At 44.1% G+C, this 16,660-nt stretch overlaps 1 protein-coding gene across 1 annotated transcript in view; it reads right to left on the bottom strand.

Moving 5' to 3' along the window:
• Positions 1-16,660, bottom strand: part of WWP2 (WW domain containing E3 ubiquitin protein ligase 2) — a 145,263-nt gene that overhangs the window by 33,239 nt on the left and 95,364 nt on the right. Inside the window, exons 8-9 of the mRNA XM_065899107.1 lie at positions 16,112-16,322; positions 1,056-1,145 (exon numbers count right to left, since the gene is read on the bottom strand). Of these exons, the coding sequence (XP_065755179.1) occupies positions 1,056-1,145; positions 16,112-16,322 (301 nt within the window). The remainder of the gene's footprint in view (positions 1-1,055; positions 1,146-16,111; positions 16,323-16,660) is intronic.

Genomic DNA, 16,660 nt, shown 5'->3' with positions numbered 1-16,660 from the left:
AGTGTGATTTCCAGAACGGTAAGGAAGAAAAGGAAAACACAAAAACATTCTACTGGAAAACTGAAACTAAAAGCAGCCCATCCGTGGAAACTTGTAGGACTGGAAAGTGAGGTGATATTTGCCTGGCACACGCCTGACAGGTGAACAAAACAGCACGGGGGTTCTCCCGATACGCCCACCTCTGACATCCTCTCCCTCCGCAAGCTTCAGAGGGGGAAGTCAGCATTCATGTTCTATGTAGGAGCCCTTCATGGCTGCTTTACTGGGAAGTGATTCTTTCCTGAGAGCAGAATGCATTCCCTTTCGAAAGCTCTCAGGACTGGGAGACACATGTGGAAAGAACTTTCTGTCCCTGGCAGACAGGGAACCAAACCCCTTCTCCTTGAACTTGGACACTCTTCCCTCACTTGGAAGCCTCACTCATCCTCTGGTTTTGGAGAACTTAGCTGCGTTCTCGCAAAGCCCGCTGAACGAGAAGCACACTGTCTCCAGGGGCTGGTTGGACACAGGGCGCTATGAAATGCATCAACACCCTCTCTATCTTGGCTTCCTTGTGCTCTTTTTTCCCCCAGAGATGCTCTAAATGTTCCTAGTCTGTCCTAGGAAATGAGAGCAGAATTAAAGTAAGTGAGTAGGAACGGCAATCAAGGGACCCAGGATAAATGTCCCTGGACTTTGCTACCTCTGCAGAAAGAAACTGAAAATCGGGCCCTACAGGATATTTCTGTAGGTGAAATGACTGAGGCCAGTGAGACACCAAGGGCCCCGGAGGCCTCCCCAGCCCTCCTTCCTCCAGAACCCAATATCCATGGGGGCTCTGAATACCACTTAAGAAAGCCCATGGCCAATACAACACATGTAGGAAGAAGGGAAAGTAGAAAGAGAGAGCAGAGAATGTAGAAGGGGATGACTGTAGGAGGAGGGGAAAATAAAGAGAGAAAGGAGGAGAGTGGGGGAAAATAAAGAGATGGCCATGGCAGTGAGTGGTGGAGAAGCTGATGGGGGACTCTTGGTGCCAGTTCTAGAGCCTAGGGTCTTACTGGTTCAAGCCTTACCCTGGAGGAAGAGGCCGCTCCCAGGTGGTGGTCTTGGTATTGTGGTCAACATAATAGACACGCCCGTTGGGGAGCTCTCGCTGCTCCCATCTGCAAAATAAAGTCAAGGGAGACATGAGACAACCGGTGAAAGGCACATGCCCTTGCTCAAACGAGTCATTCACTACTATTAGGCTAATGTGAGAGGTAACATCAAAGTCGACATGCAAGACCAACCCGCTGGTCAGACAAGCTTCACGTTGTCACTGATGGTGGCACCCACGTCTGCTTCTTGAAAACACTGTAACAGTTCCCCTTTATGGATTCAAAGTACTAGATAACCCATAGATCACGCTAAATTCCCTAAACAACCCATATGAATCTACATTGCCATGGATTTTTGTGAATCACTGTCTCTTGGCCATTTTGGGATCAAAGAGCCCTTTAGGAATGTGATGAAAGCTTCCAAAATGCACTCACCAACAAAAATGTGTGTGCAATTTCTGGGATTCCCGGACCTCTCCTAAAGCTCATCCATGGACCCTCCAGCGCTTGTAGCCTACTACCGTTTAAAGTCACAAATTATATGACTATCCCTGTTCTCCTAGAATCATATATATTCATGATCACATTTCTTTTTAAAATACAGGATTCATTTACAGAGGATCTTTAAAAGAGATCTGGATGAATCAAGAAACATAGCATACTGCTATTTATTGGCTGCTCTACCCCTCAGTCTATGTGTGGGTTACTATGAGATCAGGGTGCTGAGGGTGGCTCATCTGTGCTAATGGCAGAACAACAAGGTAGCAGATGAACCAAAGAGTTAAGACAAAGACAAAATCACTACAAAATACAGCCAAGGACCACCCGTCCCCACACTCGTGTTATTCCCACATTCAATGCAATCTGACAATAACTCCACTTCCCTAGAATACAGTAACCTACATATACGGGATGCAAAGATTTATGTTTATAAAATGATTACCATTTTATGAAGGATGTTAATGGTCCCGTTAGCCTTTATGTTTTACATTGATTTTATTTACTTCTACTTTTGGGTACTGCCTAGGGGAAGGTGACCTCTGCCAGGAAGCTAGTACAGTCCTACTGAAATGCTTGTTTTAAAAACACAAATCTATGCCAATGTGATTGATACATAAGGGAACATACTATGAATTTTGGGTTTGCTTTGCATGAATCGGCCTTCAAAACACACTAGTTGAACACAGAAGACTTCCCCCAGCTAAACCCAGTCGTGTAGAAATACACAAAACCCATACTTATCTGCCGGCAACCTCACTTTACTGCATGCTACACACCATACTCACCCATATCTGGTGTTACATCTCCCATCTGATTTCAGAAAACCCTCTTTGTGCCACTTCATGACAACACTCACAAGCTCCAACCCTTCCAACACCTGCTTCCACAAGCAGACTTCAGGTCTTCTCATGGAAATGTGCCATATGTATTGTAGTGTTATGATCTCAACCATTTAACATGTGTAAAACCATGCTACCATCGTTATTAGGTTCCTATTTGTGTCACTGACAAATTTTTGAGTGTTACACCCCTAATCCATTTTTCCCCATAAGCCCTGTGGTTTTTACTGCATGATTTGGCATAGCGTGGTGGTTTCTAGGAACACATATGTTATAGCAGAGTTGACTGTACACTGAAATAAATGTCCTAACTTCTGTTACTAAGCCTGGTGTGCCTACTCAAATAGACATCAGCTTTATTCGATACCATTTCTCACGTCTGATCAGCGGACTGCATTGATAAGCCCCTCTGAGGTTAATTCAGATACAGGTATATGCAAGGTTTCTAAGGCAAAGATGGGAACGGGGTAACCATCACCCACTGAATGTCCACAATGAGCTGCAGGCTCATCTTTACTTGATTCAGTCCTGCCTTCATCCTTTACGGTGGCACATGCCATCACCATCGAGGGAACTGAGGCTCAGAGAGGCTAAGTAACTCTTACATGGCATTTAAACTCAGCTCTCTGGGACTTCCCTTGTGGTCCAGTGGTTAAGACTTCACCTTCCAATGCAGGGGGTGCAGGTTTGATCCCTGCTCGGGGAACTAAGATCCCACGTGCCTCGTGGCCGAAAAACCAAAACAGAAGCAATATTGTAACAAATTCAATAAAGACTTTAAAAATGGTCCACATTGGGACTTCCCTCGTGGTCCAGTGGCTGACACTCCATGCTCCCAATGCAGGGGGCCAGGTTCGATCCCTGGTCAGGGAACTAGGTCCCACACGCCACAACTAAGAGTTCACATGCCTCAACTAAAGAGCCCACACGCTGCAACTAAGACCCGGCGCAGCCAAATAAATAAATATTTTTAAAGTTATTTTTCTTTAATGGTCCACATCAGAAAAATCTAAACAAAAAAACAAACTCAGCTCTGACTCTCTAGCCCATGAGTTTTACCATGTCACTCTGAAAGGAAGAAAGGAGGAAAAGGAAGGGCAACTGGAACTTATAAGGAACCCACAACCCAGCAGACAAGGTGCCAGGTGCCTTTCCAAAGCCCACCTCAACGTGAACAGCTTTCCCTAGCACAGGAGTCTGGGGAGGGGGACCTATAGGATCAAGACGACTGGGGAGAAGTTATAGTAAGTCCACCTAGTTAATTTCTAGGCTCCATTTTAATCACAACCCTCTGCTCAGATACAATCTATGGGAAGAGGCTGCACATTTTGCACCACTGGGAGGCTCAGCCTGGGAGCAGTGAGGTCTGGTAGTTCCAGACTCCCTCCTTCCAAAAGGGATCAACTACTGTGTTGAGGACCCGAGTGCTATAAACACCATTAAAATGAGCTCGAGAACATTTTCTCTCCTGGGTATTCCTGCTCAAGGCTCTGGTTGAAGCAGATGCTGGTGACTTGGCCCAGGTGCCCTGGGTTCCTCCCACTGCAAAAGGAAGATTCTTGGACTTCAGTCAGTATTTTATTGAAAGGGCAGAATCTTCTGACAAAACTGAGCAGGTGAAAATAAACACAGGGTAAAGTTAAAGCTCTTCTCCCTCTCGATGCCCTTCTGAATTAAAGACAAAAGAGTAACAGATATTGCCAGCTCAAAAGACTGGTAGGGATCTGGTGGGGACCCTTCAGCAAAAAAGGCTAACATACTGTGATTTCACACCAGCTCTCTAAATTCCTCCTGTCTGCTGGGTAATCAAGCAGCAAATCCGATACCCTCTTTATTCATCTGAATTTGGAAATAAGGAAAGCCTTGAGAAAGATACTTGGCTTAAGGGTAAGTAGTGAAATATGGAAGCTCCTCAGGCAAGGGTAGCAAGCCACTCTTTCATAACATTTGCTCCTAATAAAGACTTAAGGAGCTGAGAATTCCTCAGCATTTCCTAAGAAATTAGCTCTATCCTTCCTGTCCTTGGCAATTTTGTGGCACAAAAGCACCAATAAAACAACTTTGCTCATTTTGCAGTCACTATTTGGAAAACTGACCATAATTGGTGGGTGGGGCTGCCCCTTGAATGAAGACAAAATATGTGTTGTTGCAGTTGGAGAGAAAAGGTGTTAAAACACATTTTTTCTTTATTCCAACAATTCTTTTGTTACAACTTTCATCTTATAAGTGGTCTCGACTTCTGGCTTCTTTTCTATTTCATTTGAGGCAAGGAGAAAACTTCGGTTTTATTATACTTTGGCTAATAGTTTCATTTGAAGATGGAATAATTCTTAAAATTCCATGAATTAAATGCCTTGAATTGACACAGTGGTCTTCCTGCACTGCCAGAAAGGAAATTGGTGTGAAGTCCTCTTTGCTTATATTCAAGAGTTATGACGGCTCCTCCCAAGCCTTGACAAGACCTGTCTATCCTGTCTTTGATCCCAGCTGATCCTAGAAATGAAAGGCTCTCTTTTGGGCACTGTTATTGTCCAGCGAATCTCAGTGTCCTTCTATGAACCCTCTCAATTGGCTTAGCTAGAAAAATAGTTACCAAGAGGAGCAAGACCTTTCTTCCATTACCTTTCTTTTGATATCTACATTCTTCTTTTTAAAATTGGACTCCTGCTCAGATTCAATGTCCATGTGGGTCCTCCCTGATCCGTGACCTGGCCTAACTGCTTTCCTTAGAGAACTCTCAACTCCTCCCTACCTGCACGGCTCCTCAGAATTCATACAAATCCCTCTCCTCCATCTGTGTAGCAGAGTCGGTTGATTCTATCGTCAATCAAACAAGCCCCTGGATTCTCATTTCTCGGCTGTAACTGCTGACCCATATAGACTGAGCCTTCCAACTGTCTTGGTTTGGTCTCCCCATGCCAAGAAAGTGATACTGGAAGTGACCTTTCATCGGCACATCCCTGGCAGGGGTTAGGTTTCTAAACCTTATAAGCATCTTCTTCATGCTGAGATTAAAAGGCTTTTCAATCAAACTACCCATGGGTCTCGATACTGCATCCTGGTCACATGGGTCATATCCTCTCCCACTGAATAGCTTTCTTTGATGCTCTCAGAAACAGTGTTCAAAGCACCAAGCTTGATTCACGTCCCTTCCCAACACATTGCTCCTTGGCTTTCGATGTATAGCCTTTAGTTGGACCATGGACTACACAGGTCTTTCTGTTTTGAAAGTACTTAAAAAATAGTCTCCAATTTCAATTAATCTCTGTACTTTTTTTTTAACCTAAATTTCCTTTGCTCCTATGGATTTTAACTGTCCTTTATTCAGTTTGTAATAGGGAAGAGCAAATCTGACTCCATATTAGATCAGTTTCTTTTACTTTAACCTTAGTGCTCTGTTGCCTGTGCTTAGTCATGCTGGCTCTGCACCTTTTGTAAAAGAATGTTGCCTATAGCCTGAAATATACAGGATAGCCCATTCTCAAGACTCTGACCTTTAAGAGTCCATTCATTTAGAGATTAAAAAAAGTTGCAGAACAGAGAGCAACATTTGTCTTGTTGGAGGTTTACAGGAACATTGAGACTTGACCTACAGGAACACTGTGACTTGACCTAGCTGCATGAACAAAGGATTCCAACACCAAGAAGTCTGAGACAACTAACCATGCCCCTCCCTCACCTTGCCTTTAAAAGTGCTTTGCTGAAACCCTTCGAGGAGTTCAGGGTTTGCTGGGCACAAGCCACCCATCTCCTTGCATGGCCCTGCAATAAACCTTTCTCTGCTCCAAACTCCAATGTTTCGGTATTGTTTGACCTCACTGTCCACTGGGCACACGAACTTGCATTTGTTAACAAGTTGTATATCTTCCATGCCCATGCCCCCATCCCCCTCACCATCATTGTTAAAAAGGTAAAGGATGAAAATCTCAATTCCATTATTAGGATGGCATCCAATCATTTCTCTCCTATGTTATCTGAAAGGAAATTGTCTGGTCACTTAACAGTGACCACACATTTTTTTTTTTTTGGGTGCACCATGCAGCTTATGGGACCCCGACCAGGGCCCTCAGCAGTGAAAGGACGGAGTCCTAACCACTGGACCGCCAGGGAATTCCCTGAACCACATTTTCTTGTGGAAGGTTTCCTAAAAGGTCTTCAGGAAATCAATTCTCAGTTACTTGCCGTTACAGTGTATATTCAACCATCCTGATCAACACACTTCTTGGTCAGATTCCCCTAAGTTTGGACAGAATCACAGCTTCACCAAGAGTCGGATTAAATTGGGAAGGAATTTAAAGCTGGATAATCCGAGGATTTCAGGTTAGTATCAGAGATGCTATCATCACACTCACAAATTCTTAGTAAGAACATTATTAATTTGTATTATTTATAATTTGTTAATAAATTTTATTAACAAAAGCACTGGGCATTAGTAAAGCTGACTCTCACTCAACATTCACTCTCTCTATCAGAAAACAAAGTCATACCAGAACACTTACGCACCAATAAAGAAAAGATGCCTTGCTGCTTACCTGGACAAAAACTAAACTTCAGAAAAATACACTGAAAGTATTCAGGTATTCTTAAAGCTGCCTATGTAGAAGTTCAACTCCCCTCAGGCAAATATAACAGGGAATTCATATTTTCTTACTTCGCACTCTTATAATAAATTTTAACTCTGAACCAAATCCTATTCCCCAAACTCTGGCCACTTCCTGGGTGAATGGTAAGATTTATTTCCCCTGTAGGGACATTGTCAGACTGTTTTATGAGTCAAAAATCTGTGTGCGGTGGAACACATCTCCTACTCACTGTTTTCATTGCTTCAGTAGGTCCTCTGTAAACTGGGTAGGAAGTGTGTTAAACTCAGACCTTCCCCCAAGAACCCTTCTTGAAATACTGAGCTTTCCTTTAAATCCAAGCACACTAACCCCCTTTTTAAAACTATCAACAACCAGCACTTTATGCCTCTTAATCACAGGGGGGCACAGTAGTAGCTACTGAGGACTCTGAATTAAGGTCTGTTTTTCATCTCTTTCGTCTTCACCCATCCCACTTTCTTTGCCTTGGAAAAGTCCCCAAAGCTCTTCAATGGAAGATGGCAACTGCTTTCAGGACTTCCCTGGTGGCCCAGTGGTAAAGAATCCGCCTTCCAATTCAGGGGACGCGGGTACGATCCCTGGTCAGGGAACTAAGATCCCACATGCCGTAGGGCAACTAAGCCTGTGTGCCACAACTATTGAGCTCGCACGCCTCAATGAGAGAGCCCACATGCCACAAACTACAGAGCCCATGCACCCTGGAGCCTGCACGCCACAACTCGAGAGAGAAAACACACACGCCACAACTAGAGAGAAGCCTGAGCAATGCAACGAGGAGACTGTGCCCCGCAATGAAAGATACTGAGTGCCACAACTAAGACCCAACACAGGCAAAATAATAATAATTAAAAAAAAGATACGCTCTCACAGACAGGCAAGACAATTCCTAGAGACGGTGTCTATTAAAAAAAATGTTTTTAACATTATTGCAGATTTTAAAAACTGTGCAGATAAGTTTGGCAATGCAGGGAAATAGCCACTCTTAAAACATAGTGAGGGACTTCCCTGGTTGTCCAGTGGCTAAGACTCCGAGCTCCCAATGCAGGGGGCCCAGGTTCGATCCCTGGTCAGGGAACTAGATCCCACATGCCACAACTAAAGATCCTGCACACCGCAACTAAAGATCCCACATGCTGCAACTAAGACCCGATGCAGCCAAATAAATAAATATTTTTTAAAAATAGTGGGAGCAAAAATGGGTATACTCTTTCCTAAGGGTAATTTGGCAACTCATTCAAAAACCTTTCCTACATGAATACCCTTTAATTCAGCAACTCTGTTTCCAGGACATATCCTAAGGAAATAATTATGTGTCAAAAGATTTAGCTTTAAGTGCATCCGTCACAGTATGTTGCAGCATGTTACAGAAAAACTGGAAACAACCTAAATGATCCAAAGTGGAGAATTAGTAAAATAAATTATGTTCATTCTATAATGGGTATTCCATCATTTAAAATATCATTGTGGATAATATAGATTTGTACAGATGTTTACAATATATTGGGTAACAAAAATAAGTGAAAAAATAACATGCATAAGATAATCAAAGTTTTGTTTAAAAATTATAAAAATATACTATTTTTCATTAAATCTAAAATGCCACCAATTGTAAGATTTTTTTACATACCACCAAGAAAGAAAAAAATGCTGCCAATTAAACTATGACACTCCAATGTTTGTAAATCACATCTTGATTTTTTTTTTTTTTTTTTTTGCAGTACGCGGGCTTTTCACTGTTGTGGCCTCTCCCGCTGCGGAGCACAGGCTCCAGACGCACAGCCTCAGCGGCCATGGCTCACATGCCTAGCCGCTCTGCGGCATGTGGGATCTTCCCAGACCGGGACACGAACCCGTGTCCCCTGCATCGGCAGGCAGACTCTCAACCACTGCGCCACCAGGGAAGCCTACACATCTTGATTTTAAAGAAGTTAAATGTGAAATAACATGCGTATCAGAATCTACAAAACATGGGGGCAGGGGGATCACGTATGCGTATAAAATTTTTACATCAGAGTAAGGAAGTATTTCAGACAGACACAAAAGGCACGTGAAAAAGATGAACAGATTTGGCTATCTAAAACTTTGAACTCCTATACAATAAAAAGCAACATTAAAAAGTGAAAAGAGGGCTTCCCTGGTGGCGCAGTGGTTGAGAGTCCGCCTGCCGATGCAGGGGACACGGGTTCATGCCCCGGTCTGGGAAGATCCCACATGCCGCGGAGCAGCTGGGCCCCTGAGCCATGGCCGCTAAGCCTGCGCGTCTGGAGCCTGTGCTCCACAACGGGAGAGGCCACAACAGTGAGAGGCCCGCATACCGCAAAAAAAAAATAGTGAAAAGACAAGCCACAGACTGGGAGAAAATATTTGCAATGCACATAATTGAGAGGGGATTAGTATCCAGCATATATTAAGAAATCCTGAAGATTAAAAAGACAGATAGCAAACAGAAAAATGGATAAAAATATATGAATAGACAATTCACAAGAAAGGAAACTCAAGAACCAAATTAAAATAACATGTAAGAAGAGGTTTTCAAATTAAAACCAGCAAAAGATACCCTTTCACACCCATTAGACTGGCCAACATGAAAAAAAATCTGACTGTTCTTTTAGCAGGAACGCTATGCATGCTCATGGGAGCATGAACTGGTGAGCTGACTCAAAAAGCAATCTGAGGGCTCCCCTGGTGGCACAGTGGTTGAGAGTCCGCCTGCCGATGCAGGGGACACGGGTCTGTGCCCCAGTCCGGGAGGATCCCACTTGCCGCGGAGCGGCTGGGCCCATGGGCCATGGCCGCTGGGCCTGCGTGTCCGGAGCCTGTGCTCCGCAACGGGAGAGGCCACAACAGTGAGAGGCCCGCGTACCGCAAAAAAAAAAAAAAAAAAAAAGCAATCTGATAGTGTCTACTAAAACTGAAGACCTTCATCTTCCTACAAAGAAGAAACCCTAGTTCTAGTACTTGCACTAAAGAAACAAACATGCACACAAAAAGGCATACACAGAAAAAACTTCATTGTAGCATTGTTTATAAAGGCAAAGATGTAATTATAGTATAAATAAACACAAATATAAAATGTTATATTTTACATTTATATGATATAGAATATACACAATAAATAAATTTTAATTATAAATAAAATTTTACCTATTCATACAACAGAAGACCATATAGCAGTTTAAATGAATGTACCAAGTTCCATGTATCTATGTATATAGGGAATGGGACTGGGGAGGGGTTCACAGGGACTTTCAACTTTATTGACAGTCTTCATCAAGAGCTTAAAAAACTGGGGGGAGTTTTATAGCAAATGCAGCATAATGCTAAAGTCTGACACGGCTCGGTAGGGGAGCCCACAGGTATTTCTTATATTACTTTCTATTCTTATCTGCATGCTTAAAATATTTTACAATTAAAAAATAAAATTTAAAAGCACATACCCTAAGACTGTCAAAAAATTTTGGTAGATGTGTGTTGATGTGTACATGTCTGTGTATGTGGTCTTGGGCAAACTGCTTAAGGTTTACTCATTTGCAAAATAAGGGTGAAAGTAGCAACTACACAGAGTGCCGTGAAGACCGAAATATCCCACGTATGAAACCTAGCACTCCCCAGCACTCTGGAAACATTTAACACATGTTAACTCTCACCAATGATCAGGCAAAAAAATACACAAGGTGCATGAAAAGCACCAGTGGTTAAATCTAGGTGGGTGTGTGTTTGTTATTGCTGTTGTTCTACTTCTTTCTTCTATTTTTGTTTCTAAGTTTCCCCCCCACCCAAAAAAAACTGTAAAAAATTGTAAGAGCTATTGAGAATGAAAACACTTATCCAGTCATTCAACAAACACTTCTCACTCCAGCTCCCTAGGAGCCAAGTTATGCTAGGTGCTGGGAATACAAAAACCCAATAATCCCAACTCCTGAGGAGCGCTCAAGAAAGTGTAGTAAAAAATGAAAATTCTTGGGCTTCCCTGGTGGCGCAGTGGTTGAGAGTCCGCCTGCCGATGCAGGGGACACGGGTTCGTGCCCCAGTACGGGAAGATCCCACATGCCACGGAGCGGCTGGGCCCGTGAGCCATGGCCGCTGAGCCTGCGCGTCCGGAGCCTTGCTCCGCAACGGGAGAGACCACAACAGTGAGAGGCCCGCGTACAGCAAAAAAAAAAAAAAAAAAGAAAGAAAATTCCTAATTACACATGAATACATACATATAGCAGGGCGAGAACTTCTCATGGGCCAGTCCCAACAACAGTAGAATCTTTGGAAACAAGGCTTTCGTCCTGAGATGAGGAGGAGCGAGCCAGGAACATGTACTATCTGCCATTTACTAAGCATGTAATAATCCCTGCAGAGTCAAGAACTAAACCATACTACTTAGCAAAAAGGCACAGATTCTCCAGTATAATCCTTTAATCCTTTGCTACTGAAGTATGGTTCATGGCTCAAACTGTTACTATTCAGCAACCAGAAAAGTACAGAAGCTTCTAGATGTTTAGAAACTTTTGTACCAATTTGACATTGCCACAACATCCAAATATGTGATCTGTAGATCTGCCTCACTGAACAGAACAGAGGACAAAAGTAAAGGTTCATAAGAGATTGAAAAAAAAAATTAAAACAGAACAAACAAAACCAGAAGGAAAAAAAAAAAAACAAGGACTAGTTCTTCACAGACAGTTTCAGAAGCACTGCTTTAAAACTCCTTGGGTAAGGATCTTTGGCTAGCGCCAAAATTGAGTTTGGAATGAAATTCAGTGTCAGCAGCTGGTTTATAACTTAGCAGAAAAGCTGCAAATTCCAACGTCTCTTAAAGTGTCTCTACAAAGAAAACATCAAGGAACTCTTACCAGGTTGTCATCCTTGATAGTGTGTCAAGGACCACCTGGAGAAAGGACCTCTGGGTCTCCATTACTGGGCCTGGGGGTAGGGGAAGATGGCAAATCAAACAGATCCAGAAAACACCCTCCTCAATTATTTCTACTCTGAGGCAGGAAACGGCCAGGGCAGCCAATGACTGCAAGAGGAGAGGGATGGTGTGAAGTGGCAGTGCTGAGGTAAGTCGGCAGAGTCCAAACACAACGGCCTCCCTTATGTAAGAAACCACAGCACAGCGCAGGCTGCCAGGGTGAAATAATGTGCCTCTGTGTGAGAGGGCCTGGGCGAGCTGCAGAGCCTGGGACGCACTTGGAGTTTATCTAAGCCATGTACACACGGTCTGTTAATGAGCATTTGGTCCCCAAAGTGGGCTCCCTGCTGATAAAAACCAGATGCAGGGCCAGCTGATCAAAGTGGCCTCCCTCCGCACTGCCCACTGCCCGGACCACTATCTCACCATGTCTCCCGAGCCTTCCTGGCAGGCACCCCCTCCTTTAACGGACATTTGCCAGCTGAAAACACCGTGCCTTTCCAACTAGCTTCTTTCGTGCTAATTAAATTAAAAGGTAGGGAAAGCAGGAGGGTTTGGAGACAGGGAGAGAGAGGAAAGAGATAAAGGGTGTTCTATTTGGATTTATGTGGCCCAGTTTTCGGTGGCCTTGGGTCACTAAAACACACAGACAGACGTGACATCTTTATGTCCAGTCTCATCTGCTGCAAGTTTTAGAAAGGCAATGCAGCAACTGGAAAAATAAGCCCTTGGGATCCCCAAATGAACTGTGCCCGATCCCTCTGTAAAGGAGGTTGAGAAGGTAAGGTTAGAAAGAGACAGTCAGCTGGATGCCATGAAAAAGCAGTCTAGCATGGCTCAGAAATGCCTTAGCAAAGGGGAGACAAGGTTCACAGTGTCTCCCAGGGCATGAGGACCCCTAGTGAGCAGGGAAGAGCATCCTGACCCTGTGAGAGATTCATACTTGAACCCAAAGCTAGACAACCTAGCCTAGTTAGTAACCCCTTAGGGTCTTGTTCTTGGGAAAAAAATGCAGTATTCCTGTCACAGTTCCTCTTTATTTGAGGCATCAAAGAAGCAGAAAACATTCATCCAGGTGGAGAAAAAAAAGATGGCATTTAAATCGATTCATTAATTCACTACAAGTATGTCTTGGGGGCCGACTTTGTGCCAGGCTTCTTGCCATCTTGGCGTTTACAGCCCAGCAGGGCAGAGAGGCGCAAAACATGCAATTACACGTGTGAGAAGTTATAGTACACAGGGTGGTCTGACGTTGTCTACCGGGGATAGAGGAAGGATTCCCAGAGGAAGTGCTGATTAATCTGAGACTTGAAGATGGATAGAAAGTAATGGACAAAATGGTGAGGAAGGTTTCAGAAAGGGTAACCGGCGTGGCAGAGGGTCCCAATTCCAGAGAAAGGGTGGTACATCTGTCAAACTAAAATAAGTTACAGCTACAGCTTAGAAAGCAAAGCAAAGAATGTCTTCCATGGAAGCCTTGAGGGGTAGATGAGGTCCTACACTGCAGGGCTTTTTAGGTCTTATTAAGATTTGAGAATTTATCCCTAAAGACAATAGGAAGCCATTGCAGCATTCTAAGTGGTGAAATGTCATGCTCGGAGTTTTATTTAAAAAGGTTAAAAGTGGTCCCCTGACTCCTGAATGCAAGATACCAGAAATAACAAATGTCGTATATTAACGCATATACGTGGAATCTAGAAAATGGTACAGATGCACCTATTTGCAAAGCAGAAATAGAGACACAGATGTAGAGAACAAACATATGGACACCAAGGGGGGAAAGGCGGGGGTGGGGTAAACTGGGAGATTGGGATTGACATATACACACTACTATGTATAAAATAGGTAACTAATGAGAACCTGCTGTATAGCACAGAGACCTCTACTCAGTGCTCTGTGGTGACCTAAATGGGAAGGAAAGCCAAAAAAGAGGGGATATATGTATGCATATAGCTGATTCATTTTGCTGTACTGCAGAAACTAACACAACACTGTAAAGCATCTATACCCCAATTAAAAAATTTTTTTTAAAATAAAAATAGAATAATTTCAGAAAAGTAAAAAAAAAAAAAAAAGATACCAGGAAAAGAGGAATAACTCATCTTGTCTGAATCTCCTAAACTTGTAAATAAGCTAGGGCGGGGACGGTAGGTCTGTGAATTGGAAGGCTCACAGTGGAAAGTGCGCCCTTTCTGGCTTGCTGTCACAGAGCCGAGAACTGAAAGCCTGCCATCCTCACCGCCACACACTCAGCAGTGCCGTTGGCAATCTCCAGGCCCTGAGACAGCCCACAAAGTACCGGAGCTTCCAGTAGGCACCTGGAAGTCCATCTGGGCTGGAAAACTGGGTCTCGGTACCCTTCTCTGGACCACGATACATGTTCAAGTGGGGAGTGGCCTCCCCAGACCCACACACAGGGCCTCATCCCATTCTAAACGCTCCACGGAGAAGATGCTGTTCAAACTGTACTCAGAAAAAGCGTTTCAGCCTCTGGTTGGGTGGGGGTGGGGGGCAGGAGAACAGGCTTCTCAATCGCCAGACCTGATCAGAATAAAGGGTGTTTTCAAGGCCTGGAGTTTTCCAGCTGCCTGGAAACAGGAAGAGCCCAATCCAGGAGAACAGTAACCCTCACACACGCCATACATAAAGACGCGTTGAGCCATTAGCCCTAATTGCCTGTGACTGACACCGGGAGTGAAGCCCGCCCTCCAGGCATTTGCTCAGCGCAAAGCAAACAAACAGCTCCTGGAGCACCCGGGCAGCCATTTTCTCTCCTTTCTGCCAAAATGATTCTGCCCTGCTCCCCCCAAATTATATACACATTTCAAATTATAAACCAAACAAAGGTCTTTCAAGTATTCCTTACCACGTACTAAAGAGAAAAAAAAAAAAAAAGAACGCCTCTGTAGGGAGGAGTTACAAGCAATGGCTTATGAATCTTTTCACAAAATCAAAAACTTCACAGAAGACTTTTTGGAGCCACCTCTCAATACCCCCAATTCTCTCCGGGTTTGAGGTATTAAAAACTATTTGCAATACTTTTCACGTGTTCATTGTGTTTTATTAAGAAATATAAGTTAAGTTGTGTGCCAAATGCTGGGGATCGCAAATGCCTTCGGATTTAGGATTTTTTGCTTAAACAACTGGGTTTTCTAAAGTGGTTTAAGAACAATACAGAATGTTATACATCAAGCAAGAGACCATCCATCCTTCCCTTTTCCTTTGTGAATCACCCCACACCACCACCACCGGCCAGACCATGGTGACTGTGGTGATATGGACATTGGTTTTCTCAGTACCAACTGATAACCAGGATGGGCATTGGGACCACAACAGGACTGGCCCTGAAAGTGATCAGCAGTCCTTAGATAAGACTCTGTTTCCCAGTTCAGAACTGTTCTGTTCCTTTATGCTTCCTTCATACCCACTTAAAAAATATCATTCACCAGGTAAAACACCCACCATTGGGTGAGGGCTTCATATACACTGTCTTATTTGAGTCCCTTAACTTCCTGGGGAGATAGATATGCATGATTATTACCTCCACCTTACCGAGATGGTAAGTCACGCAGGCAAAGTCATAAAGGGTTGAGTGGGGAGTTAAACCCAGATCTACTTGATTCCCAGGTCCATGCTTTTAATCTCCACTCGCTTTTGGCCTACTGGGGCCGTCTTCTTGTCATTCAAGGCCTTCAGCATCAGATTTAATTCTGAACTAAAAGGTGGCTCCAAGAAAACCAGGAACCCGCGCTAACGTCAGCCCCGGCCATGGGAATAACGTACAGTAATATTCAGAGCCTGAAGTCCTCCATGGGCCGTTGAGATAAAACGCAAGGGAGAAAAGCTGTTTTCTAGGCAGGATCCAGGCAAATCCAGTGATGCTGGAGGGCAAAATGAGCTCCTTGTTCCATAAAAGCCACATTCTTTGAGTCAAGCTGTGCATTTCAAGTCGCGGTATAAGGTACCATTGATTCTGCCCTAGATGATTTAGATCCTTTTCAAGATTTATGCAGAACGAGCAGTTCTCCCACACCTCCCTTGTTCCTATGCATGGCAGCCTCCCCAGAGACTACTAGCCACCAGGTAATAAATAACCACGTTGTTTCTACCCTGGTGAAGGAGCCTCAGTTGTTTTTTATTTCAGGGGGTGGGGAGGGAGGTGCTGCTGTGGGACAGAAGGCTACTCACCCAGCAGGCAGAGCATCAGGGGCCTGGGCAGCCACTGGGAGCTGCTGGGTACCCGAAGTGCTGGGCTCCTCTCCTTCCTCCGGCGTGGCCGTGGCAGGGAGTGTCGCGGTGGCGGGGTTGGGGACCGCACTCGATGCCGCAGCAGGCGGGGACACCACAGCAACAGCGGAGGGTCCTTCGGGGTCAGTGGCTGCAGTGGGTTCGTCATTCACTGAAAATACCGGAACCGTAGTTTAGAGATCAACTCAGCGTGTGTTCACATTCACCAGGTTCCTCACTTAACATGGTAACACAGTACCTACAAGGTGACTGTACATGTTACCTGGTGACAGCAAAAAGTTTTACAGAACATAACTTTGGAAAGGACAGCAAGTCAGTGAGGGCCTGCCAGAAGAACAGTGGGAGATGGAGCTGAAATAAATAGATTATTAAATATTACCTCTTTTATATAACTTCACTAAATTTTTCTAACATGCCATGGTTACGTTTACAGCGATAAAAGAGTAGCAGAAAAAATAATGTACCAGCACTAATATACCAGCACTAACT

Source organism: Phocoena phocoena, chromosome 20 (genome assembly GCF_963924675.1).
Source record: "Phocoena phocoena chromosome 20, mPhoPho1.1, whole genome shotgun sequence".
NCBI classification, from domain to species: Eukaryota; Metazoa; Chordata; class Mammalia; order Artiodactyla; family Phocoenidae; genus Phocoena; species Phocoena phocoena.
The sequence above is the reverse complement of the archived record's forward strand: the minus strand, read 5'-3'. Positions and strand labels throughout refer to the sequence as shown.